The sequence below is a fragment of the Phasianus colchicus genome, chromosome 2 (assembly GCF_987193195.1).
Source record: "Phasianus colchicus chromosome 2, bPhaCol1.hap1.1, whole genome shotgun sequence".
NCBI classification, from domain to species: Eukaryota; Metazoa; Chordata; class Aves; order Galliformes; family Phasianidae; genus Phasianus; species Phasianus colchicus.
In genome coordinates, this window is record NC_143437.1 from 15,972,765 (window position 1) to 16,000,665 (window position 27,901).

General features: G+C 39.8%; 1 protein-coding gene and 1 long non-coding RNA gene across 2 annotated transcripts in view; both read right to left on the reverse strand.

Annotated features, from left to right (window-relative positions):
• The window catches only part of MRPS5 (mitochondrial ribosomal protein S5), a 41,423-nt gene extending 14,273 nt beyond the window's left edge, over positions 1–27,150 (reverse strand). The window contains exons 1-6 of the mRNA XM_031597276.2: positions 26,900–27,150; positions 22,854–22,991; positions 13,474–13,599; positions 12,945–13,178; positions 10,840–10,874; positions 13–103 (exon numbers count right to left, since the gene is read on the reverse strand). Coding sequence (XP_031453136.1) covers positions 13–103; positions 10,840–10,874; positions 12,945–13,178; positions 13,474–13,599; positions 22,854–22,991; positions 26,900–26,969 — 694 coding nt within the window. The 5' untranslated portion in view covers positions 26,970–27,150. The remainder of the gene's footprint in view (positions 1–12; positions 104–10,839; positions 10,875–12,944; positions 13,179–13,473; positions 13,600–22,853; positions 22,992–26,899) is intronic.
• Positions 24,110–26,734, reverse strand: LOC149918863 (uncharacterized). Its single transcript, XR_016463991.1, has 3 exons — positions 25,897–26,734; positions 24,369–24,404; positions 24,110–24,257 (listed from the first exon to the last, which is right to left on the reverse strand). It is a non-coding gene; the product is annotated as an uncharacterized LOC149918863 (long non-coding RNA).
• Positions 27,151–27,901: the final 751 nt, after the last annotated feature.

The following is a 27,901-nucleotide window of genomic DNA, read 5'->3' on the forward strand; positions in this document are numbered from 1 at the left end:
AAACATACGTACCTGCAGCCCCTTTCCCATTTCCAACAGCCACTAAAGCACGTATTGATTTTTTTCTGCCTTCCTTCGCCTTCATACAAAACACATTTTTCACCTGAAGAAAGAAACACAAAGCATCTTATTACAGCACAACCCAACTGTATTTTATATCTTTTTTTATTTTTAAAGTGATTCTGTTTACTAGAGAGGAGTTAGAAGTTTGCAGTGAAGCGTTCCAATATATACTACCTTTGCCAGTGAGCATCAACTGCAGCAGGACACTGGCTTGAAGACATTCAATAGCAGCTGCTAAAAATCTATACTCAGACACACAAGAAGTTATTTCACTACTTCTGTTCTGTTTAGCTATACAACAGATAACAGTTCAACATTACACTAACTATATTTTATATGCAGCACAAGTCAACTCCTCCTCACTCAATGAGGCCCAGGCAAACCAAAAGGTTGGATAGCAATGGTCTAACGGCTTATCAGAGATCCTTTGTCCATTTAGCACCTGTTCTGAGGAACATCTTTATTTCTTGGTTCTTTGTATGTCTGTATGCATGTTTGTGTGTGTACATCTATAATCAAGAAAATCTTGTTTTCTACTTTTCTGAAGCCCCAATATGGCTTTTCCATGTTATAATAAGAGCTAATTTAAATATTCATTGTTAGTGTAGAAATTAAACAGCACTTCCCACTTTTCTCCATACATAATTCAGTAACCTCCTCTGGTTGTATTTCCTTATTTGAAAGGAAATTATTACAATATGACTTCAACAGTCTTACTGAAATTCACAATAAGACAAAATCCACTGACAACACAGGGTACAGATTAGAACTAAGTACTTCCGAAAAATTCCACTCATCCTTTTATTAAAGATGTTGCTAAATTCAATGTGCGTGCTTTGTAGAGTGCTTCAAAGAATAATCAGCTTTACTAATTGCTTACTCCAAGCTTTTATTCCTTCTTCAATCTCACTGCTTACAAGAGCAAGCTAAAACACAAGCACTCTACAATAGAAGTACCTGTGGAAATAGGTTATTTACAGAAAAAGCAAAAGAATGATGAAAGGAAGAGACTGAAGCAGAGCGATGCTCTCTCCAGGAGCACCGAAAGAATGCTATTTTGGCAGTGGAAGACAAAAGTTTGTGCAGAGCAATCTAAATACATACTTTACATAATGAACGGTTGACATACATATTGCCAAGAATAAATAATGTGATGTTTGTAGAAGTCAACTCAAAATTATTCTTTACCCTACCCAGAAGGTGGCAGGAAAGACACACACAATGAGCTTCTCCAGTAGCCTCTTCTTAAAACTGCACTCGTCAGCTGTTTCTGAACAGCTCTGAAGGAAACTCTGTTCAGTCACCCATCACAATCAGTGCTATTGCATCTCTCTTGAAATGCTGTAAAGGTTTTTCGAGATTGATAATGTGCCCAGGCAGCCACGGCTGCTGGAACAACTGTGTCCTTAGATTCTCCCTGCACACCCCCGTGCCTCCTTACATCAAAGTGATCAGTGCTCTGCTGGAGTGCGTTCAGAAGTGCTTCCCTTCCACTTTGCAGTTAAAGCAATTCAACTGAAAGCGTATCATTAAGCAGCACTGGAATTAATTAATACACAATGTAACAGCTTGCCACTTTTAAAACAGCATGACCTCTGAAATTGTGACTGAAACTAAGACGCAATTACCCTTATTTGCTAGACTGCAATTCAAGCTAGATTTAAAGTCAATTTTTTCAATTCCAAAACACACATGCTCAACCTTAATCACAGTGTCTCAAATTGACTGTCTCTGTTTCCATTATTCAGTGCCAACAATGCAGATTAAGCTTGCTTTCAAGCGCAGAGATACTGTTCTTCCATCTGAAATGCAGAACGAAACCAAATCAAGCATTCCCTAAGAGAAGGAATAGCAAGCGAAGTTTCAAAGTAGAGTTAGAAACCTGGAAGGATGCTGCAGTCCTTCCACTGTTATTCCAAGCACTTAACAGCTTATTGTAATGTGCTAGAAACAGGAAAAAAAGCCCAATACTTTGTTAGCTTTCCTCTCGTGAAAAAGAAAAAATACACAACTGACCATTCATGGTAACCCCTCCTTTCTATAAAGCATAATCTGGGCACCTCTGGGATACACCTGTGACCACTGCTACTCCCTTGCAGCTGATGAGAGCATCCATGCAGGTTGAACACCTCATGGCAGAAGATCCTCTGGTCCAATACTAAGGTACAAGGTGATAGAAAATAAAACAAGAGAAGGGTGCTAAAACAAAATCCTTTTCATGCAAGTGATCCTACAGAGGGACACAGCTAAAAGGCTTTGGAAGTCAGTATACTTGAGAGGATAAAGTAATAAAACTGCATGTCTTATAAACAAAAATCAAACTCCTGTTAGCTAGATTGTGTCTGTATTAGCCTTCTCCTCTCTGTGAAAAGCACCAAGGACAGAGTAGATGTATACCACAGTGACAGAGCTTCTCTCAGGTATAACATAAAACTACAGTATTAAAAAACCATCTGGATGTGGTTCTCACGGTCATGATTTGGCAATGGGTTGGTTGTTAGGGTAGTTTGGTTAGGTTGTGGTTGGACTGATGATCTTGACAGCCTTTTCCAACCTGAGCAATTCTATAGTTCTATGATTTCAATTGCACAAGCTAGATGTAGGACAAAACTAGTCCTGCTGACAAGTGACAAGACTGTGAGATATTTTCCTTGAAAGCACACACATGGTGGACAGTAGCAGGGGAAGTGCACCAGAAGGTAAATTAGTTTTCTTCTGCTACTCTTCTCAAGGAGAAGTTAGTGGATTCATATTAAATATCAGCATGGTCTGATAAGGAGATAAAGATGAACCTCGTAGCCCAACTAAGGCCAGGCTGCTATGCTCCCAGATCCAACAATTAGAACAGTGTTAGAGATGTTAGGAATGGCCACCATGTCCTGCAGCTCTGGGTCCAGCTTCTGAAGCTGGGCTGAGAGATGTGACTGCTGCTTTCTTGTATCCAGATTCAATCAGTAGCAAAACAAAATATAAGGAGGACATAGAATGACTAGAGAGAATCCAAAGGAGGGCTATGAAGATGGTCCAGAGAGGAAGATGTACAAGGAGCAACTGAGGTCCCTTGCTTTGTAAGCCTAGAGAAGAGGAGGCTAAGGGGGGCCTCAGTCATCCTGTTCACTGTACATCCATCCCCTGTGTGCTTACTGCATACAGTAATCAGAAGAATCATTACACAGAAATGGATTCCTCTACCCCTCACTGAACAAATCATATGAAAGTTTATGATTAGATACTTGAGGGGTTTTTCCACAAAGGTTGACTCATCACAGCTCCGGGATAAATCACAGGCACAATTCTCATCCAAGTTAGAAATAAGTTCATTTTGCAGAGAAACTATAGATAAAACTCGGGTTAGTGCTGATAATTTTCCCGTAACATGCATAAAATCCTCCTTCATAGCTCACTAGATAAAATGATGCAATCCAAATGCCCTACTGACATAGAGTAGGCCTAAGTGTGGTTTCATGCTACAGCTCATATCTGAGCACAATTCTTGAAGCCACATCAAATCTGAGATGGCTTCGCTTCCTTTTCATAGGATGACTGCAGTTGCAGGTAGCATGCCAAACTCCTAGAACATCAGAAAAGAAAAAAAAAATATCACAGAATATTCTGTGTTAGAAGAGACCCATAAGGATCACCAAATCCAAGTTCTGGCCTCACATAGGACCATCCAAAAATCAAACCACGTGACTTAGAGCTTCATCCAGATGCTTGTTTTATCTCAGGCAAGCTCAGTGCTGCGGTCACTGCCCTGGGCAGCCTGACGCAGTGCTTCACTACCTGCTCGGTGGTTAACCTTTTCCTGAAGAAATCCAACCTGAAGAGATTATAGCACATGTTTACATTTCCTGTCTGAACTCTTGTTCTTTCCTATAACAGCTTGCTTCACACGTTATCATCATAGAAACTGTCAGGTAACTTTCATTATCAGTCAAAAGACATCACTGGTATCATCCTTGGAGCATAAAATTTGCCTGCAGTTCTCAAATCAAAATCTACATCTCTACAACCCCAAAATACATATGTGCCAACATCTCATTTTAAGTAAACTGTTACTCAGAGTATCTCTTATACCATATAATTTTTCAGTCAAGGATGTCAAGCAATAGATCTCAGACACTGTAATTTCAAGCAGTATTTCCTTTCATAACAAGCCTTTTCTGTTGTGCCCTTTGCAAAAACAACAGCTAAAAAACTATTTCCAATGACTTACAAAGGCTTCTGACTGTGCCATAAGGAACGTTCTTCTGGTCACAAGTGTTAAGCCCACCGAGATTAATTCTGTGCTCCTAAAGCAAACATGTATGAATGTGTTTTCTTGCTACTTCATAGAAAATTGAAACTATGGTTTATATTCTACTTATGATTCCCTGCTACATCTAGGCAATTCATAGTTGCTCAGTGGATGCAAATTACTATAGAGTGTTACAGTTAGAATCTTCTCTGTGTTCATACTACCTACAGATATTTCTCCACAGTTCCATGTACCTTTTATAACAATCCAAACAGAAACACTGAAGACATGGTTCTTTCACTTCGACCCACCAAACCTTTACTTCTGACTTTGACACTGCTTTCAACACAAAACCAACCTATACCATTCCTAAGGTAAGACAATTCTCTGTAGTTTGGTACAGAAAGCCTAGTGGTTTCCAGTGTCTCCATTCCTAAACTGTCCCAAGTCAAGAGTTCCCAGGCAACCAACCTTCCCACACTGTCCCCAACAATAACTGCCAAGGACTACATTCAGAATGACTGGGTAAGTTCAGGTGACATTCTATTGCAAAAACATGGACCTCCAGCCATTTGGCTGCTGCTATTCCTATGTTTTTCCAATTAGGCACTTCTATCCCCGCCTTGCAAATGAGCAGTGCAACCCACACCAGGAATGAGCAGACTATACTCTCAGAATTCTGACCTCTTCAGTCCTGCTTTTAAGTGCCATGCAACAGCAGAGGCAAAATGCTGCATTGAAACAGGTCTCATGTAATCAAGAAAAACCATGCCTGAATACAGTTTGGCATTTGGAGAAAATACAGAAATAACCACCATCCAACCAACCTCACTTGACAGAAAATGCCACCTTTACAAAATTACAGGTGTTGAATCAATTCTTGTTACACCAAGGCTCAGTTATGAACTGCCAATACTATGATACAACTGCAAAGTACATGCAAACTTGAGTCAGTTCAACTGAGAATTAAGTCATAAAAGCATGCTACTGGAGATAATATGGAAAAAGAAAAGACAAGATTCAGGCAAAATCTCAGAATCTGGCTTCATTTACTGCACACTATACTGATTACAAGATAAAACTATTTCTTCTCAAAGCCTCCAGCAGAGCTCATCAATAACTTGATTCCTGGGAAAATACCATTCAGATGCTTTTTAGAATATCCACCCAATAATCCACTCAATGTAATTGATTTTATCTTCAGAAGAACCAGTTAAGTAATTTTTAGTATGCAAGTGTTAAAAACATTTTTTTGTCCTATCATCTACCATCCCTTTCTACAGACTCTGAAAGAAAGAAAAAAAAACACACACAAAAAGGAAAAAACCCAAACCAAATAATTAAACAAGCAAACAAAAAAAAACCAACTACAGATAGAAGAATAAAGTCATATGAAGTTTTACATACAACATAAGAAAGAATGAGATAACCTTGAAAAGAACAAGAAATTAGTTTGGATTTCAAGAACAAGGCCAGGGGTAATGCCAACATTCATTCTCAGTACCCAGCTCAACATCATACCATGCTCTATCCACAAACACAAGGATCCATGTACATTTATCTGCAGAAAGTAGCTTTTGCTTTAAGGACAGTACCAGCACATATACGTTGTGGCCTATGTAAACAATGCATTGCCTAACCTGGTTTTTTTTTTTTTTTTTTAAATCAAGTCTTTGACTTTCTGTCATTAAATATTTAAACACCCGTGTTTCTTTAGTTTAAAAAAAAGGCAGGACACAACTGTCTGACTGAAAAATCCAACCATTCTGCCACCTGAAAGGTTGCAGTAACCTAGGTATAATCCCAGGTACAATTTCAAGTAAATTGATCTTTACTAGAAAAAAGTGGGAAAAAGAAAAAATATGAACACAAAAAATAAGCCCTCTACAGACAGACTTCTTGCAGCTGGCAACTTCAGTGTCAGACAAGAAAAAACATACCTGTCAGGTACAAAATACATTATTTAGTGCTATATCTTCATCCTTAGATGAACGATTCGTGAACGATTCAAAGGGGGCACTGAACTTATATGCTTTCCAGCCTTTTTGACTGCTAGCTTTCATTTTCTAATTCTGAACATATTACAAGATAAATGGTGTCATAACACAAGCTATCGTTTAGGGTTTATTTTTTATGTTTTTTTTAATGCCACCACTGTGATTTTAGACAAAAATATAAGCATTTATTTGACAATAACCACCTGGGCAAGTAACTCTGCATGGCCCTGCTGAAGCAGGGGTCTGGAGCAAATGGACCCAGAGGTGCTTTCCCTACACCACCTTTCTGAGATTAGGTGGAACAGGTAGCCCAAGCAACCTGCTTCAAGTAGCACAAGTTAATATAAAACCAAAACCAACATACAGTCACTGGTATTGTTTCACTGGTCTCAACAGACAGAAGTCAAAGCACCAAATCCAGACTATATAGTTGCTATGGTAGGGCAGTCCTGCCAACATGGGCAATCTGCTCCACGGTCTTCAAATTGATATAGGGCCTGGTGTTATTGTATTGCAAGAGAAAAGGTCGTCTTCTTCCCTGGCCTGACTTGAGAACTTCAAGCCTTCAGCTTAGTCAGCATCAGCAATATGGTGGTCAGAGCTGATAGTTTGTTTGGCTTCTGGGAAAACAGAATCACTGATAATGATGTGATCAAGGAAGTTGTCACCTTCAGCCTGAAAATAGGCACTGAAAAAGGTGCATGTGGTGTTCTTTCTGATCCTGTGTGTTTGCCATATTGTAACATTGCCACAATTGTTTCTAATGCTTCAAAGCTGATATCTAACTACAAACACAGCTCCCTGCTTGCAATCTGCCAATTTCCACGAATGAGCACACTGGGAAGCTCTTCATTTCATGGTGTGACACCTTGTTGCATGGCCATCCAGAACACAGCTCATCTTTCACATTGCTATCATCACTGTTGAAACGTATCACCCATCAATTCGCTGTGCTCACATCCACTATTTGATCTCCATACATGTTCAGCAAGCATCAATGAATGTCAATGAGTGTAGTTTTTTTTCCACATGGAGGCATTCAGTTCCACATGTTTGCTCCACATGCACTTCCACGCTAGATGGCATTTTTGTCAGACTGCCCCTCTGCTACCATCTGTCACTTAGCAACAAAATGTAATGAAATACTGGCAGGAAGGTTCCGCCTCTACTGCCATACACCAATATCAACCTCTGATAACCTGGCACAACATAGTAACATCAGTGGCATTGCTTTTAGAGCAGCCCCTGTATTTTTGCAGATGTGTTTTTCTGTAAAATATATTCCTGTTTTCTCACATCCGTGGCAACGTCATAACAGTACATCCCTAGCCTGCCTGTCAAGTGCTTTTTTATTACTCAGATATAACAAAGCAGTGAAAGATTTCTACAGCACATGGAAGTGCTGCATAGCAATCAGTTTTTTTGTTATTTAATGTATTTAACTGTAAATAATTACGCAGATACAGAACAGCCCAATTCAGTAAATACCTAATGTAGAACCCAAACTGGCTGCTGACTGGGAAGTGTCACTACTCTCCAATATGACCTTTCAATTAATTGAAAACACTGTGACCTGCAAGGCTTGTTACAGTAACACTTATGTGTAACAACCGTAGCAGAAGTACAATCAAAAAAATCAATTCTTATTCCACATTAACTTAAGTATGAAAAAGGAATGTCAGAATCAGTAAGCTACATGGCAAGGCCCAAGACAGCAGAACACTTCAAATGGTTTTCAAGCCCTTGACAGCTGGACACTTGGGAAGTGGATAGACATGAGAGAGGTGAAATCCATTTTGTTGTTACGTTTAGGATGAAGGATTACAGTTGACAATTCCTTCCCTTCCTTTAAATTACGGGGAATGGGTTTCAGTGGCTAAAGACACACTATTAGTAAGGTACCTGCAGCGTGCCCAAGATGAAAAGGGAGGAAAGATTCATCGTTGTACTCCTTTCAGCCTTCAATCAATTTGCAAGTAAGAGCAAGCCCCTCAGACAGCCGTGTCCAACCCACAGCACAGCCCTGGGCGCACACCCATTGCTCCCAACAACCACACAGCTATGTGCCATTGGCACGGGCTGAAACTGGCACATGGGGGGAGGGGGAAGGGCACAGTGCGGTGCGGACTCTGTTATGGCAAATGGTTGTGTGCACTGTGATACACTGGCTGAACAGGGCCCTGCAAACAGCAAAAAGAATACACAGTTGTGCTTTACATTTTGATAAAGAAAACAGGTTTTAAGATTGCTGAAAAAATCATCAGTTTTTTGGTATACATGCAACTCCTTTTTCAGTCCACATAAATACACTACCTGTGAATTTTCATATGGAATGTACTGAATTGTGATCAAACATTCCACTAAAGAAAACTGATTGCACATTAATTTTCAACTGTGTGTTATTTCATCTGTACTTGTACATACCACTACCACTTCACTCATTCAAATCAAAGTTAATCTTAAATAGCAACTGTTTTTAAAATACAGATTGATACGGGATGGTATCTGGTAGTGGTACAGAGAAAGTATGATTCCTTCCAAAACAGGCATCACAAGTCAGCTTTGGTAGCAGAACAGGAGATGAAATGCTCAGAGTGAAACTAAACAGAAATTGAAAGTCAGAGTAGTATAAACACCGTGTCTAGACAGTGGTATAACACAACACTGGCTAAAAACACAGGCAGTATTTCACATAACTGTCTAATAAGCAAAATTGTAATAATGACAAGGGTAAAGTGATGAACAGTCAACACTTCTTATTTAAAACTCTGTAGCAACTCATTGGACAGTCACTCTTTTTCACAGTGATAGAAAGATGACATTTGTTTTAAGCAGAGATTTGTTATGTTTCTGTCAGAGAACGTGCACAGCTCCAGGTTAATATCTCAGCTCTAAGATCATGGTTGGAAATTAAAGCAGTCTTTTCAATGCTGCAGCTAGACATGTATACTTTTTCCAATAATAAAGTAGTTAAATATTAATTGCAAATAAGATTTTGATGGTAACTCTGAGACAAATCTTATAAGCAATTTCATCTAAAGTAAGCAACATGAGAATACTCTGAAGAAACAAGTTTATGCAATTACTTTCAACACAAAGCCACTGGATTGATTTATGCCCCCAAGTATTTGTATAGCAGGGTTTAATTCAATTTATTAAAAGCACAATCCAGGATCTCACAAGTTCTTAGGTATTCACCCTGCTTTGTGGTCCTGTAGTTGGGCTTCAGGGCTCCAAGAGACAAAAGCAGCTCTAAGATTTCAACCCAATCAAAGAGGGCTGCAAAGGAACACTGAATTTCTCCCAGCTCTTTCACCTTCACCAGTAAGATCAGTGCTAATGAACAAGAAAGACTTGGCCAAACTTACCAATTTGATGCCCCCAGCTGGAAGTGGCCAATTTGCTACACCTTGCTGAATTTTGCTTTTCTAATAGTTCAGTCATTTCAGCAAAATATTGAGTCCTTTCTAACACGTCAAGTATTTATAAACTGACAAGAAAAGCTACAAGGGATTGAGATTTCAAGCTGTATACAACACTGATAAAGCTGGAAATTAGCTGGCCACAGCGACCACAAATCTCACTAGAGTTAGGACATGGGTAGAAGAGAAGGGAATGCAAGGATAAAGGGCAAATACTGCTCTGACTTCCACAGCTACTGCCTTTTCTGGATGCTCAGCATCATTTGGTTCCACTGAAAGCAAATGAGTCACAAGAAATGAGCTTATTTCTGAAGTCAGGACTTGCCCTAACAAGGCTTCAAGTAGTTCCACGGCTTCCAAAGTAACAAACATGTATGAAGTTAGAAAATAAAATAAATGGTAGACAAAATAACTTGCAATAGCATGAGCATGCATAGTTCTAATTGTTAATGGTCTCTTCTGGAATGCTTCTCCACTGAGAAGCAACAACACATATTTGCACTACTGACACTTTACAATTCACTATTCAAAACCTATTACTAATAGTTGATCTTGTTTTCAAAACAAAATTCACCATTTTTAAAAAGCTCTTTCTCTGACCACATTCTGAAGGGCATTTCTGTTAAAATCATCATGAAAAATTTGGGCCTTCAAAACAACTTCTATTGGCAGTGTTGAAGACTTTGACTTTTAGCCTGAAGCATCGCCAACAGTGAGCAAATATCTCCAGTTATTTGGATTTAGTAACCAGATAATCACATCACACCAGCCAAGGGATCACATACAATCAGTTACACATACATAGCTACTCTATGTTTGAAAAAAGATGATAAGGACATGCAATGGAAAGATTAAGTATTTTAGAATCTACACTGCTTGTATTACAGTTGCATGGGAACTGTTAAAGCTTTATCTGCAAGCACTTTCCATTTCACAGCCACTCATTCCAATCAGATATTGCTTCCTCAGAGAAGTTTCCATGAACAGAATGCCAGATTATGTCATGCAGTTGAAACAACAGACTAACTTCTGTAACATTGCCTTAGCAAAGACTTAAATAATTACAAGTTCAATATAAAATAATTACAATTAAAGTCCTTGAAAGTTTTGTACTGCTTACCTCAATGACTCTTGTTTCAAAATCCTCGTAAGTTTCTGTTGGGGAAAAAGTAGTGTATTACATTTCCTTGTATTAATTACATATCAGCACAACTCCCTGCAGTTAATATAATTTAAAGAAGAATGCAATTTTATGTAGCTGTAGTTTATAAATCCATCTCAGCAGTAAGTAGAAAGTGATTTGAACACATCTAAAAACGAAGATTATTAGCTACTTTCTTACAAAAAAGGCCTCAAATATATGTTCTTCCAAAAGTAATGCCTCCTACTTGTTTCTATGGAAACTGCAACAGATACAAAGGGCACAAAATATTTGATAGAACAAACTCTCTGCTACCAAATACTATTTTTTAACATAGTCACCACCACTAGCTATGCGTTTTCACCAGTGATGAACAAAAGTCTGCATGCTGCACTCAGAACAATCTGCACAGAACCACTGCTAGGAGAACATTGCCCACACAGCCTAACTTTCACTCTGCTCACATCCACTGATTGGTTTCCATAAGTGTTCAGCAAGCATCAATGAGTGCCACTTTTTCTGCATGGAAGGATTCAATTCCATGTTAGATGCCATTGTGTCAGACTGCCCCTCTGCTGTCACCTGTCACATAGCAACAACTGTTATGGGATACTGGTGGGAAGGTTCAAACCCTGCTGCCATACCACCATCTGCCTCTGACATCACGGGCTAATGTAATGAAATAGGAGGCATTATTTTTGAAGCAGGTTTTGTGCTTTGTAACATGAGTCCAGTCATGCGTTCTTTTAAAACAGAGAAAACAATGTGCAATTCTTTATTTATAATGCATAATTTTATTATTATTTCTTTAGTAAAAAAATCAACATCTATTAAGAAATCTAGCTTTAAAAAAATCCAGTTCAAGTGGTAACTTCCTAGAAAGCGTAATACCATTCTTGTTATAACGATAGCACAGCTCCTGCCATAATTAGAGATGAAAACCTATTCACATCCATTGTGCTCTATTAGGTACCCCTGCTTCCAACTGGAACCAATACATTATCTTTTTAGGTATTATGGTTGCAAGAGAATTAAGGTGCAAACAGTCTCTAAAGGTTGTCCAATCTAAATAATCAGCATAGGACACAGGAAGAAAAATAATACTTTCTTAATGGTAAAGCAAGACATCAATTTAACAGCTTTGTCTGAACGTCACACAGAAAGTAATAACAGAACTGATGAAAACCTGAACTGACCTCAGAATCTCTTCAATATTTTAACCACAAGTTAAGCTATACAATCTTTCCAAATTAAACCTGGAATACTCTTTGGGAAATCAGTGCAAGCCAGCATTTATATTGAAGCATTTTTATTAAATTATATCTGATATTCTTCCTCATTCTCTTCTGCTGCAGAAATGCTATGAAAAACAAGTCTACAGTACTATTAAAGAAAAATATGCTCTAAAACTGTGAAACAAACAACAATCAAGAAAATAAATCACCGCCGTATTTAATGTACAACACACAAAAGCTGTAAATGGTTAAAAACATCACAAAATAGGTCAGCTTCCATCATAGCAATACTATTAGCCAGTCTGGAGAAGAGGAGGCTCAGAGGTGATCCTACTGCTTTCTACAACTGCCTAAAAGTAGGTTGTGGCAGGGTAGGAGTTGGTGTTTGCTCCCAGCTAACAGTGAGAGGACGAGAAAGAATGGCCTGGAAGTTGCACCAGGAGAGGCTCAGGATGGATATTAGGAAACATTTATTTTCCAAAAGAGTGGTGAGGCACTGGCACAGGCTTTCATACTCAAGACAATTGACTCTAAACACACAAAAATATTTCCACACTCCAAAACCTCTATAACAGTCTGTAACACGACACACTACTCCATAATGCAGTATATCAGATAGTCCATAACATTCATCTAACAGCAGAGATTTAACAGATTTTACTTGAGTAAATGCAACTTGTTCTCTGATTCAGCTGTCTTAATTAACATATCAGCATATGTACAGACAGATTCAAGACAGAAGTACAAACTGAATTTTCAAATCACAGGAAAAGTCTGGACCTCCCTTTTACCCACCTCTTGACAAAAAGGCTAATAAGATTAAGAAAGATATTAATCCAGTCTTCTTACCTCCATTAGGACCTGGATCAGGTGGATCCAGAAGGACACCTCCCCAACACTTTCCACTCCATCCTCCCTCTCTCTTCATTTTTATTTTTCTTTTCTTCTCCCATGTATCTCTCTGCTGAATAATCTCAGACTGAATTCTGTCTCGTTCTTCTTTTTTCCGTTGACTAAGTGCCTGTACTCTCCCACTTTGTATCAGAGGAGCATTAAGCCCTGGCCAGAGGAAACCGGAACGTCCTTGAAAATAAGAGGAAAAAAGTTTTATGCCAAACAAGGACTGAAATCTGTGCATTGGAAAAGTGCAATAAAATAGAAAGTACTCACACATTTGAAGTGTTTTCTGTGACACAATTTGTGTTTAAAAATCAAAGAACTGTATTAAAATAAGGATTTTTATTTTTTCAGAAAACAGAGATACTTCAAGCTGCTTAGACATCACAGAAATTAACAGCAACTTATCAGTATGTTAAACCAAAAAACACTGCATATGAAAAGGTTGAGACATTCTTCAACCCTTTATTTATGAACCTACCTTCCCCAATCTCCTGGCCTCTGTTGAGATTTTTTTTCAGCTTTTTCTTCCTTCTCTTTCCTCTTCCTTTCTTTACTCCCACACCAGTCTCTGCCAAAGCTCCTTTCCATAGCTCCTCAGCTGTCGCTGAAATAGGAAAGTTTTTGTAAGTAATGTACAAGTACTTCATATACTGGAAACTGAACCAAAAAAAAACCAAAAAAAAAAAACAACCAGAGTTAACCCTACCATGACTGGGATTTAAACTGTAGGATTAGTGCCTTGCTAAGAAAGTAATTTCCTACTACATACATGTGTATCTGCTGCAGAGGTAAATGTGCCTCTCCCACTGATGACTGCCATCAGACATGCACACAGCTAGGTACATCATTCTTAAAAGGATTTTCAGAAACAATTTAAGGGCAGACATTCCCAACCAGTACCAGTAAGGTACTAATTCTCAAGTAGATAAAAACAATCACTCATTAGGAGCACATATCAGCAATACCTTTAAGCACTTGGCCAAGGACACACATTCATGAGAGTCAACGTCTTTTTTCTAAAAAATATCGAAGTTAGCCTGCTTAAAAGAACCCACAAAATACAGATGACCACCAACATAAATCTGCAGATACTTTCATGTTCTAATTAAACACAAAGCACTCTGTTATTGCTTGGAAATGGTGGGTGGAGGAAGGAACACAGAGCACCAAACAACCAAACAGCTTCCTCACAGAACTCAGCTGGCCTCCTCACTTGGTGATCCTGCAGAACATTCACTGTCTGCAGATGTTTGGATCAGTTGACCACCAGAGTTCCCTTATAACTTCACCCACTCCATGATTTTTCATCTAGCATACAGAATTGTTGAAGGAGGCTGAGGAGGTATGTATTTCATAGCAAACTTTACACTGCTGGGGAGCCCTGCTATGTTGACATCAAGGTGAGAATGAGGAGCTAGCCAGTATTTCCAGAGCTACTGTTCAGTACTCAGCTTTCTTTGCATTGGATAAGTTCAAATATGGGCTCAAGGGGGCTTTTTCAAAGGCATAATGCCCACCTTTTCAGGCAAAAGTCCTTAACCCAACTGGGATGTTTGACTGCAATTCTTTTTTGAGAAAGAAAATTCTGAATCATATAGTTGGCACTCAGAACACTACAAAGCAAGTACAGAGGAAGAAACAAAACACTACAAAGTACAAGATGCTACCAAATGTGATGCTGTCGTTACTTCTAATAAAATACATGCTGTGATTGATACCAGATTTTTGCACATGAATACTAATAATACCCTAAGATAACGCTGCATTACAGATCCACACAAAAACTGCTGGTAAGCATACCTCACTAAGGTGAAGTATGATGTGGCTTTTCACGTTCACGTGGACTATGATTGCTGGCACGAATTCAGTGGCTGAGGATTGCTCCCACTGAGTCTCTTAGCATCTAAATGTCTACACCATAACACTACTTCTTGACAATACAGGGAAAGCAGCAGAAGTTAGAGCAAATAGATTGTATTGCAGCAAAGGAGACAAGTCAATGTCAACAGATCCAGCAAGATGAGGTCAGAACAAACCTCATTTTGGCCTCAATCACAGAACAGAATCTGATAATATTAGAACAAGAGGGAAACACCACAGTTGGTACCAAAGTGTAGCTATCTAATCAATCTCTAGTAGTATCATCACTTGTTTGGAAAGCAGTCGTATTTAATGCAATATCAGAAGCCTGCAGGCTCCAGAGCTGAGAGCTCTTTATAAGATGTCAGATACCAAAGTGATTTTAAGACAGTGACAGGAGTAGAATACAGAGGGGATAGGCGACAGTCAAGAAGATTACAATGGTGAGGACACAGCTTACAACAGACAACACAGCAACTAAGAAAATCAAAATCTGACCGTAGAAAGGTCGATCTGACTTGGCAGCAAAGCACTAGCATGACTGGAGAGCATATACATAATGCATATGTAGGAAAAATCTCTCACAGAGGTGAAAGTAACGCCAGTAACCTTAGTGTTTTTCACACTGGAAAAAAAACTCTGAGATGAAGACAGCATAGCTAGGTATGCAATCTCAGTGATTTATGGTCTTATCTTTCTTTTGCCTCCGTGCCGGTACAGTGAAATGGGAAGCTGCATGCACTCCATTACTACTGAAATGGCCCAAGCTGTAAAACCAAACTCACCACACAGCTAGTTACTGAATAGCACAAAGCTACAAACAAGGGAAATTTGTGATATCTAAGATTTTATTGCATGGCCAAAAAAAAAAAAAAAAGATCCACTATTGAATTTTGTTGAAAGCATGCTTGCTATGCAAGCTGACCATCAACAACTACCAACAGTTAAGATGCCACTCTGTTTCACTCAATCTATATAAAAGATTCTTGTAATATTTGCAAAGGATTTGGTTTTGTGCACTTTTATGTTGTTCTCTGATTTCAGAAGCCAGACAGCCCAGCACTTGCTTCAGGAGATGTGTATTAGGTCACACCTCAGTAACCTGCAAGCATTACTCGTAAACTTGGTGTAAAATATATTAAAAAACAGAATCAAGATCTGATCAACTGAGATTAAAAGCAGGTTTCTTTGCCTCGAGGAAGATGAGAGTTCCCAGCTAGCTTGCTACAAAAAGAAAGGAAAAACAAATAGCAGTAAATTGGAAAATGGAAGGGAACAAAAAGAGAAGAAAGGATTAACTTTGTGAGTGAAGGCTCATTTTTTCCACATAACAAGCAACTTCTGTTTCAGTTTTTTGATGACAAACAGTCCAGCAGCAGAACACCACAAATCCACATTAATACTGACAACATTAAAACAGGAATGTGTTATAACAAGCACAATTATTTTAGTGCGTTGTTGCCTGTCAGTGCCATTACAACTGTGCACCCATATTATCTTAAGGAACCTTGTAAGGTCTTTCCAATCACTAATATTCATTTTCAGGCTTCGGCTTGGATTAAAATGTAACTTCTGTTAGCAGATGAATTCTAAAATGGTATGATATTTCCTTTTTCCAATCAAAAGGAAAACAAAATTTGGAAAAAAAATTCTCCACACATGTGAAATATGAGAAAGCATCTCTAAAGGGAATACTTACATATTCTATTACAAGTGACAAGATAAATTACAGAGCCTAGACTCAGATGCTTAATGAAAACACGTAATTTTTCTTTTCCACAGAGGCACATTGAAGGCTTATCAGCTCCTCTGGGAACCCAACACATCACAAACCTCGATGTGCTCAAGTGCAGAGGACATTTCCTTGACCTTGTCTTCTATAGTAAAGACAAGCTTCTCCATCTCCAGAAAAGAGAATGTACCACTGTTGTACTACTTACAGGGGTGAAAAGTAGTTAACAAATTCACAAGAGAAAAAACACTCGAATATACAAAACACAGAAGTTCTACACTGTAAATCACTGAATGCTGTGAGGATTTTTTGCCTTCCAATATTTGAAAAGAGTGTATAACAGGAGGGGGAAACAACTGTTTACAAGGGTGCATAGTGATAGGACAAGGGGGAATGGTTTTAAACTGAGGTTTAGGTTAGATATTAGGAGGAAGTTTTTCACACACACGGTGGTGATGCACAGGAGCAGGTTGCCCAAGGAGGTTGTGGATGCCCCATCCCTGGAGGCATTCAAGGCCAGGCTGCATGTGGCTCAGGACAGCCTGGTCTGTTGGTTGGTGACCCTGCACATAGCAGGGGGGTTAAAACTACATGATCATTGTGGTCCTTTTCAACCCAGGCCATCTATAATTCTATGATTTTCTGAAGAGCTGCCCATCCCCGCGTGCTCATCCAATTCTTATTTTCTTCCCATAGCATGTGCCACTGCTGGAGATGGGATGCTCAGACAGACATTTGGTCTAATGAGACAAGGATTTCCTCATGTTGTAAAAGGTCCTTTTTAACTCCTAGATTGCCTTCCAGTAACGTCTAACGGATCACTTTTCATATTTGAAATCTGTTGGTTTTTTTGAAAGACATTTCTGAAACAATGGTATGGACTCCTGATTTCTAAGCCTCTGATCTTAAGCTTTAACAAGATACAGAGCCTGAAAAATATCAAGACTACGCTCAGTCTTAAGCAATATACATTTAATTCATCTTCCATTAGTTCTCTTCTGTCTTCGTAACTACATAGGTAAGTTGTCATAAGAACAAAAGCTACAATTCATTTCAGTGGCTGAATATGAAGCAAACATGAGGCGAATGATTCAGGTGTCACTTCAGATTGCACATGTTAACTTCTACTTCCAAGCACAATACTTACCGAGGCTGGAGACAGCCTTACGATTGCTGTAGAACTAGGCATTTCATATAAAATAAGTGAAACATCTGAAACAAAGAAGTCTGATTTCACAGCTTCACGTGTCTTCAACATACACATAAATACATGAGGCATCGCCCTCACAAAAGGAAATAAAACAGAGCAATGTGTATTTTGGAGATCTTGACATCCTCAATGCGGAAACAACAAAACTCTCCATATGCTGCTATGACAGTGACAAGTGGTAACTCATTAGTTGTTTATCTGAGTGGTCATACTTCATTAAATAAAAAAAATTAAAAACTGAAAAACAATCTTTTTTCCTCTTTGGTTCTCAAGTAGGCAAGGCAGAAAAATGAACTACTTAATCTGAAGACAACTCACATAGGACTGGGAAAATTTAATATCAAATTTAATTAACACGTAGGCTTTCAGGAACTGATGCATCCAATAAAGAACACAAATGCAGAGATTTATACAGAGCCTAATTGCTTGCAGTAAGGAGAGTCTCCAAAGACAACGCATGTTACTGTGAGTATAATTTTATATTGTTGGTCTAAATATGATTCCCTCTTCATTGCTACAATCTATTCTATGAGCTCTGAAAGATAGTCGTGTTCCTTACTCTGTATTCTAACCTATACGGAAACATCACCTAGCAACAGAGAAATTAAGTTCTTTTCATTTTTTCCCAACAGTAACTAATGGAATTAACACTGACAGGGAAAGCATAATTGTGGTACAACTGCAGCTTCAAATAAAAGATCTTTAGTCTCGTACACTCTTGGATACAGATTTTGGAGAAATTTTGCTTACTGTTATTGCCAAAAGGTTTGGATGATGGGGGACAATTACTTTCAGTATTCATGACACATCTGTGTGCCTCTGCTGCCTTCAGAAATGGCAGCTTATGTATTTCAACTCAATTCTGTAGTGTAAAGGTCTTTACTTCACATTTTCCTCAGACAGATACATACTTCTCCCATGACATATACAGCACTTTTTAATCCATGTTTTTCAACAACTACAAGCTCAAACACCTGCCCAGAAAAAGCCAGAACTATTGGAATTTAAAGCCCTGAAGTTGCACTGGGGAGGTTTAGGTGGACATTTGGAAGAATTTTTTCAAGGAGAAGGCAGCCAAGCACTGGAACAGGCTGCTAAGGAACGTAGTGGTGTTTCCATCCCTGGGGGGATTTAAGAGACGTGCAGATGTGGCACAAAGGGGCATGGTTCGTTGATGGTCAGACTTTGTGATCTTGAAGGTCATTTCCAACCCACATATACACTCTTCAGTCTGCCTGCCTGCTCATAAGAGCACATAAATGTAATGAGAGGTAGGGAAAAAAAAAACTGCTCTATCTTCTCACACAAAAGCTGGACAGTAACAGGCACAAGCAAGACTATCTGTTATGCCAGGTCTGTTGAGATATGGCTTTTCAGAGGAAGGTATTCATTTTCCAATCATCATCTGAAAGAAAGATCAGGTCCTTCTGTTTTTAACTAAGCGCATGAAATCGTTAAGTAAATACAAACATAATTGCTTTTCATAGTGGGGTGGGTGGAAAGGGGGGAGATGGGCAGAATTTAATCCCGAAATAACGAGAGCATTTTAATTACTTCATCACAAACTCACTGAAATCCGTCACTAAACAAGAACAAATCCCAGCGTATGCCCCTTTCAAAGTGCAGCAGCCAGCTATACGGATCAGGATCACAGACTGCCTAGGATAACCGCAATTCCTCCTATTTAAATGAGTTAAATTAAAGATCAAGTTGAAGGGTACAGGTGACCCTGCTAGCAAGAGCATGTCAACACTTTTAAGAGTATGATTGAAGAGAAGCAAGCCTTCACTAATGAGACACAAAAGTACCATCTATTTCTCAGTCACGAAGAACTGTCATTTGACATTTCATTTGAAAATTATATTTTGCATTAAAAATGCAGATACGATCATTTCATGTTACCACCCTTCTGAAACAACTGCATTACTAAAGGATATGAGTGCCATAATGTGATTTATACTGTTAATATCATACTTCATTTGAATTTTGAAGATGTTGAACTATTCAACTCCAGCTGTTAATTACCATGGAGAAAAGAAAGTGGAAACAACTCAGCAAGAACAGCTGCTCTAAAACCAGCAGCCTTCCACAGAAACAAAACAAAACCAAACCAGGCAGGAAAACCAAAAACAACCTTCTTGGCTTAAAAGTATTTCTAGAGTATCTAGAAAAGAATGATTGATGCTTCAGAGAAGTACAAAGGAACATATAAAGGCATGTTTCCAAAACCCCGATGGAACCTGTAAAAAGAGGGACAGAGATGCAGTAGTTAGTGTGCAAGGAGATTGAACAGCATGAAAAGTCAATGTTTCTCACAGATGCTACTAAAAGGAAGTATGCAGAGAGCCACACATTGTCAATTCATGGCAGAGCAAATTCATGCATCCAGCTAGGGTGTATCAACAGCCACTAGGGCAACTCTTCAAAGTACTCTGCACTTGACAAGGAAGTGTTGTTTTCCTTTTACCAATTCTTCAGTTACACCACCACAGCAGAACACAAAACCATGTCAAGAAGGATCTAGTAGCTAAGCTCAACTGATCTCTGTTCCACGCTTAGAGTAAACAGGATCCTTGGAGCCCCATTCTAGTCAGCTCTTCAGATCAGTAAGGTCCCAGAGCTTCCCACCCACCCAATGCCCTCAGATTTGAGTCAGCGCTTTGCAGCAACCCCACGTGGACTCACAGGATGGCTGAGGTTGGAAGGCACCTCTGGAGCTCCCTGCTCAAGAAGGGCTGCCCAGATTCAGTTGTCTAGGCAGCTTCCGAACATCTCCAAGTATAGAGACTCCACAGGCTCCCTGGAAAACCTACGCCAGTTCTCAATCTCCACCACAGTAGTGTTTCTTTATGTTCACACAGAACTTCCACTGTCCATTGCTTCCCTCAGCACTTTCCTTCCAAAAACTTACAATGCCCAACTCTGTGCCAGATACAGCTGTTCCTGATACCCGTCTTTTCAATTCCAGGAATAGATGATCCCAAATGAGTTTCAGGAAATGGTGCACGAAATAAAACAGGTTGATGATGTATCCTAAGCCCAGTATAGACAGAGTTAGAAAACAACAGGTCTTAAGACTTACATCTACATTCATAAATTGAATAAATGAATTGCACAAAGTTTTGCTGCTGTTTTAACTAAGTGGCTTATCTTTCCACTGCACGCATCTAAGCAGAAAAAGAACAGAAAATTTGAGAGTAATCGTAATGCCAAGATTAGCATTGTACACCTCATCTATCATTATCTTAGTTATATGGGAACTCAGCAGATTTGGCTCATGTTTGAAATCAATAGTATAAAATGTTATGCTTCCTAACAAATTGCATGATGAATTGTACAAAGAAAAAGCAATTACTATATTCTCTAGGTTCCTATGGGATCAAGTCATTTATCCAGCCTTCCCGATTGCTTTGAAAAATGCATAAAACTGTTTTTAAGCACCAAGTACTATTTTATCATGCTCAACCCACATTTGTAACCTGCCTTTCTAACAAAAGAGCCTACAAAGTAAGGTAGCACATTACTTCCAAATGATAGCATAATATGATTTTATCCAGTCTGGTTCTTAGAAGCAAAGAACCCTACAGACTGACCTCTTGAATAAAAACTGTTCTTAAAACAACCATACTTTGAAACAGAAAACTCTCAGTATTCCAGCTTCCATCTCTGCTGAATACATAAAAGAAGTACACTTTGATTATTCCATTTTTTTACATCTTATTAAAGTTCAGTTTTATGCAGCTTGCCTAAATATAACTTCCTTAAAATTTTATTAAGTCAAACAATAACGATGCCATTACAATAAATGCTTTTAATTAAGTCACCAAAAAGGCAGTTGGCAAAATTTCTCATAAAACAGACCTCATCTAGATGTTATGAATACAAACATAAATTAGGGTAACATCTACCCTACAAATAATAGGGAAATAACTTGTAGAGTTTAAAATTCACAAAATCATTTGTCCAGAGAAGCTGTGGGTTCCCCATCCCTGGAGGGGCTCCAGGCCATGTTGGATGGAGCCCTGGGCAGTCTGAGCTGGGGAAGGGGGGGGAGCAGCCCATCCCGCAGCCAGGGGTTGGGGCTTTAGGGTCCTCTCCAACCTGAGCCATCCTGTGAGTCTATGAAAACAAGAGTGTTTAGCTTCACAGATAGTTTTATCTTGCCATTAGTGCCTAAGCTCTAAGCAGTTGGCATCCTTAGAAAACCTTCCCCATGAGCCTCCACACTGCAGCCTTTAGCAGGTCTTTCAAGCCCCTCCTACTATCATCTGCTTGGGAAAAAAAAAAAAATCCACCAACAGCTAAAATATACTGAAGAAGAAAAGTCCAACAGCATGATCACTTAAACCTTTTATATTTAAAATACATACACGACTCTATTGCATTTATGTCATAAAGATTGGAAAACACCATTGTTCTTGTAGTTTATAAGTTATAAAGTGCCAATGTGACTCTAAAACTTCAGTTATCTCATCCACAGATTCTTACTATTTCCCCTTTTCTGCAGTGGGAAAATGCCACAGACAAGGAACCACAAAATAGGTTCACAGCCATCATTCCTCAGTTATATCAACCACACATTTAATTCCTTTCAGGATTGGAGGACAATACTGTAGCTGAGCTGACAATTAGCAAGACATTATCAACAGTTTCTGTTAAGCATGTTATTGTGTTTTAATTATTTCATTTTTGAGACAGAACAGCTTAAATAGTACATCTTGTCTGTGGCTCAAAAACCATTTGGAAAATAAACACATAGTTTATGCTGTCAGTAAAAGACTAAGAAATAGAGGGGAAGGTGTCTTTCCCTCCCATACAATTAAATACTTTGAATGGATTCATTGTGATGCAAATCAACTACTTGCTTGCTATTAAAATGAATTTTGTGCACGCAGTTCCATCAAGAAATGTAGTTGCAACTATAATCTTATGAGGTATGCAAGTAGAATAGATAAAAAAAATTACTAAAGATAGATTTTTGTGAGCTTCCCAAAGCAAACTCATCTTTCTTTCTGTTTGCTACAGACAGTAATTTTAATCCAATTCAAGAACTTACATGTATTGAAGAAACTGCTCTTCCTGCATTGCTGTACTGTCACATTCTGGGGGACAGAGATGGAACACCGCACCTGGAGAGACCATGCCAAGCTAGAATAGGAACAGCAATTCCCTTTCACTGGTACAGAAGCAAACCCTGGGGATAAAAACAGAAAAGAGCTGTTTAGGACATTTTAATTTGAAAACAGCATTTCCCTCAAGTATACAAACCACACAAACACAAACCACCCCCCAGTAACATTTACTCCTATGATTTAGTTTCTAAAGGGAATCAGATGTGAACCTTGAAGCACTAAGTGCAGATGGAGGTGGGGTGGGACCACTATAATAGGAAGTGTCACAGAGAGAAGGAAGCTAGAAGGCTTCTAACAAATTGCTGATAGAGTGAAACTGCACCCTCATAAGGTATAAATTGTCTTGGTAACAGAACTTGCAATAATGTTATAGAACATGTCAACAGCAAGACATAAATACAGCATGTGAAGTACTATAACTGTATCACTCACATGCCTTGAGTGCTCATGAACACAGATGTTTGTGGAGCTCCACTTCCCCTTTCAGCCAATTAATTAACCACACCTGAATCACCTCTCACATCCCTCAACTCTTTAGAAGCCTGTGGGGAGGGACCCACTAAAAAGCCAGTTGGGAACGATGCAGAACGCATCAACTGGATCACTCTCCTGAGCCTCTCAGAAAACAGAACAAACAAATCCAAACTCAGGATATCCCGAGTTGGAAGGGACCCATAAGATTCACTGAGTCCAACTCCCGGCTCCACACAGCACCACACAAAAAATACAGAAACAAAATTGGCCAAAAAGAGTTCCATAACTTAAATACCATCACCTTCTAAAATTCTGATAGCAATACAAGAAAAAGCCTACAGACACCACAGAATCAGAACAAAATGACAACAGAGAAGAATCACTAGGCAGTAAAATCACATCAACTGCTGCAGAAATACATTTCTGGCAGTGATCAAGGTACAGAAGAGGTCAGATATCAAAAAACCAAAGCCAAATAAACACCAGTGTTACATTAAAGAGATCACATCTCCAACTGATCTCAAGAAGCGTAAAGATTCAAAGTAGTTTTATAGAAGCGCTACAACAATTATGATTTGTAAAACAAGCTCTTGAAATCCAGGGTGAGATCCCTGTTTCTCTGAAATCAAAGAGAAAATCTCCTAGCAACATTTTCTTTAACGATTAAGTCTTTTTTAAAATACCATACATTACAAACTTACACTTTGAAGACTGGAAGCATGAGAATTCCAGCTGAGCTGAAATCCAGCTTCTATGTCTAACAAATCCTAAGAGCTGTGTTACATTACTCTAGATGCTCGGATATATAACTGGTTTGGTCCAAAGTGCAACAGGACAAGAGAAGCAGGAAGATGCTGGAAAAAAAATTTTAAAAATAAAAATAAAAATGCACCCACAAGAAACCACCACGATTCCCAGAGCATGAAACCCTGAGTGCTGGTCTTTAAGGAAGCATTACCACATACCTCTGTGCACACGCTGCTACAAAGGGAATAAACACTCTAAAAACAGAGCAAAGAAAAATATTTATGGAAGGTAAGCAGTTTAAAACATCAGTAGATGATCTTAGAGGTCATTTCCAATGTTAAAAATTCTACGATTCTATCTCAGTCAAACAGTACTGTGGTACCCACACACATGCAGTTAATGCACCACTTCCTCCATTTCCTACACAACAACCACAATACAAGTAAGTTGATGGCCTATTTCATCCAAACCTTGTTAACCTCCATTGAAGTGACACGTTGGTTAAATCACCTTTCACAGACTTACACACAGTGCACAATCCCTTTCCCCACGCTCAATGCCCCAAACTGGCATGCACTGCATTTGATTTCTACATTACCCACACCCTGAAAGGCAGCAAGCAGCCTGAAAACCCATGCATTTTCTTTATGAAAGCACAGTTCAGTAAACCTGAGCCCAGCTTTTTTTTTTTTCCTTAAACAAATGGCAGCTATTTAGTAAACCCCTCTGCTTCTGTAATTATTTTCCACAGGAGTTAAATACAGAGAACTGTTCTTAGTTCTGTACTTGAGAGAAAGAAACACTGCAAGAAGTTGGTTTCAGCAGTGAGAACTGCTCTGTTAAATAATAAAAAAACAACCAACCACACACACAAAAGAAAGCCTATTAAAAAAACAGCTATTGAAATGGTTATGGCAGGGTTATAATTAGAACTTCGCAGAAATTGCCTGAATACGGGTACAAGCATACACATGGGAGGCTCTAGACTGAAATAATCATATCACTCTTAAAAAAAAAAAAAAATGTTAAAAAAAAAACAGAGGTATGTTCTATTTTTAAATTACAAATTGCATTTCTGAAGATATCAAGTGCTGTCAAGTTAATCTCTAACGGGCAATGAACTTCTTGCACGGAGTTTTTCTGTTTTATATTTTGCTTGCTGCTTTTTATTCAAATGAAACTGTTACGCACAGAAATTACACATTCATACAAATAATCTCCAATGGGAAAATATTTTGGAGTTATTACTATTTTCTCACATCATCTCACAAGAGCTCAACAAAGTCCCACACAGTAATGAAATCTCTGCACTAAGTGATTCTCAAACAAACAAACAAAAAAAACCCCTTTATCTACTTTGGAAAATTTTGTATGCAAAAATTGCTTTCAAACATCCTTGAACATGGAATCTGTAATTGATATTTGGCTAAAGAACGAACATCACTTCATTATATGTTACCCAAAGAAGGAGACCAGGAATGTATTAACTACTTAGCTGTTCCTTTTAGAAACAGAGAAAAGGAAGATAAAGAAGCTCCTGGAGGCTGAAAAAAAATAAATAAATACTAACAAACACCCTTTTGGTTCTGAAAGCAGGGGAGAAAGAAGGGAAGTCTGCCAAAAGTAAACAAACAAACAAACAAACAAAAAACCACAACACAATCAACCCAACACATTCAGCTTCCAAGTGTTTTAACACCAGACTTGAATATATTTTTAGGAAATAACTCTGGTCTTTCTTCTCACCTCAGTCTCCAGCAATATTTATTATTCAGAAGCTTTCCCTGTAGGACAGCCCTGCCTAGGACTTCAGTGCATCAAGCTACTTAAGTTGTACCAAGAGTTCTGACAGCAGTTTGTAAAAATTTATTAGCAGGATTTGTGGCTGATACCATACATTGACTGTAGTGATAGAAGTCCCTTTGGGAGAAAAGGGAAAACAGAAAGAATCAGAAAGACAAAAGGTGGGAGTCAAGGTAGCCTCCAATACAAGAGATTCCCCCTCACATAAATACCCCATAGTATGTATATACTTTACATTAGGACTCTTTTAAGATTTCCCTTTAAGGCTGTCTGCATGCATGGCGTTGGCTGCTAAACTCTATGGAGATACATTATTGCAGCCCCTAAGGAATCCCAAAGAACACAAAGGGCGGGAAATAAGAACCTCTCACTCCTGCCAACTGGAGGATCCACCAAGCAGTACCGGGATTCACTGCTGCCAAGCCTTAAGGATAACAACGAGACGGGGAAAAACTGCCCCCAGGGCTCTGCCACAGGCCAGAGCAGCTTGGGCAAATGGAAACAGAGCTGCTGTAGGGTACGCAGCAGTGACAGAGACGAAGGGCCTTCAGCAACACAAAAAGCACGAGTACCCCCAGCACTGCGCTGCCTCTGCACCACACCGCTTCGCTTTCGCTTCCCAAAGCCCCGGCAGCGCTCGCTGCTTAACAGCGCTGCGTAACGGCGTTAACATCTGACGAGAAGCACGACACTCCTACAGAGCGAAACGCAGCGCAGAACCTAGAGCAGAATTACGCATCTCCGAATCGCCAGCCATCCGGCCAAAGGCTCCAGTTGCAGAGCAAGCTCTACAGGATTTATCACGAATACCTGTGAGAGCAACTGGGCTCCCCCCACACAGGCGCACGGACAACCAGAGCCGCACCGTCCCCGTGCCGGTTCCTTAGCCGCCCCCCGGCCGGCAGCTCGGCCTCCCATAGGCACAGACACGTTAACCCCCTCGCACCTCGCCAGGCCGCTCGCACGACACCATAGGCGCACGCCCGGCCGGCCGCCGCCACCACCGCCGCCGCCATGGTGGCTTCCCGCCCCCGCCGCCGGCCACCGTACTTAGCTGTCCTATGCTCTGCCTGATGGGTAAGCGAGGAAGATGAGAGAACTGCTCGCGATGGAAAAACCAGAGAGGAATACTGGAAAGTAACGCCTATTTTCAGGCTGAAGCCACGCTGAAATTCTCCTCCCCGCCCTGCCCACAAGCCGCTACACTATCAGCCTCCCGACAGGCAGATTTTGGACAGCCCCAAGCTAGCAGCGCTACGCAGGACCCCACCGAATGCCCGACCTCGGCATGGGGCTTTCTCCAGCGACAGGCGGTCACGTGGATGGGGCGGGGCCACCAGGCGGCGGGCCGGGGCTTCGCGCCGCCATCTTGTTCGCCGACGGGTATTGGAGGAGAGCCGCCATCTTGTTCGCTACTGGGCTGGGGCGTTGCTGGTGGCCGCCGTCGTGCCTTGGCCGTGTTCCTTGCTGGGCGCTGCTTTGTGGAGATGAGATTTGCCACGCAGAAGGGCTGCGTAGCACCTAAGCCTTGTGGCAGGGCTGCCTGATGGTGAAGATCAGGCTGTGTGCACTTAGTGCATTGCGTGGGCTGCAGGAGACAGAAGGAAGAAAAGTGACACACAGTCCCAAAGGCCCATTCCTGGCTCACTCCTGCACGTTCCATGGAGTAATAAAATATAAAGAACTTGTGAACTGACTCTGTATGATTTTAGGGTACTTTGTATCACTCTGACCCTCCTTAAAAGTGTTTCCATCTGCTCTCAACCATTATTTTCTCAGGTTGAAAGGAAGGAGTGACTGGCTGAAAACAACCAGTTGTTTTCCATGCTTTCCTCCCTGCACAGGGAGCAAAGGTGGGAGAAGCTCTATTCCCAGGGCTCTGCCAGCACTGAGCTTTCTGTGCCCTGCTGCACTCCCATGGAACACAGTCCTGACCTGTTTTGCACCA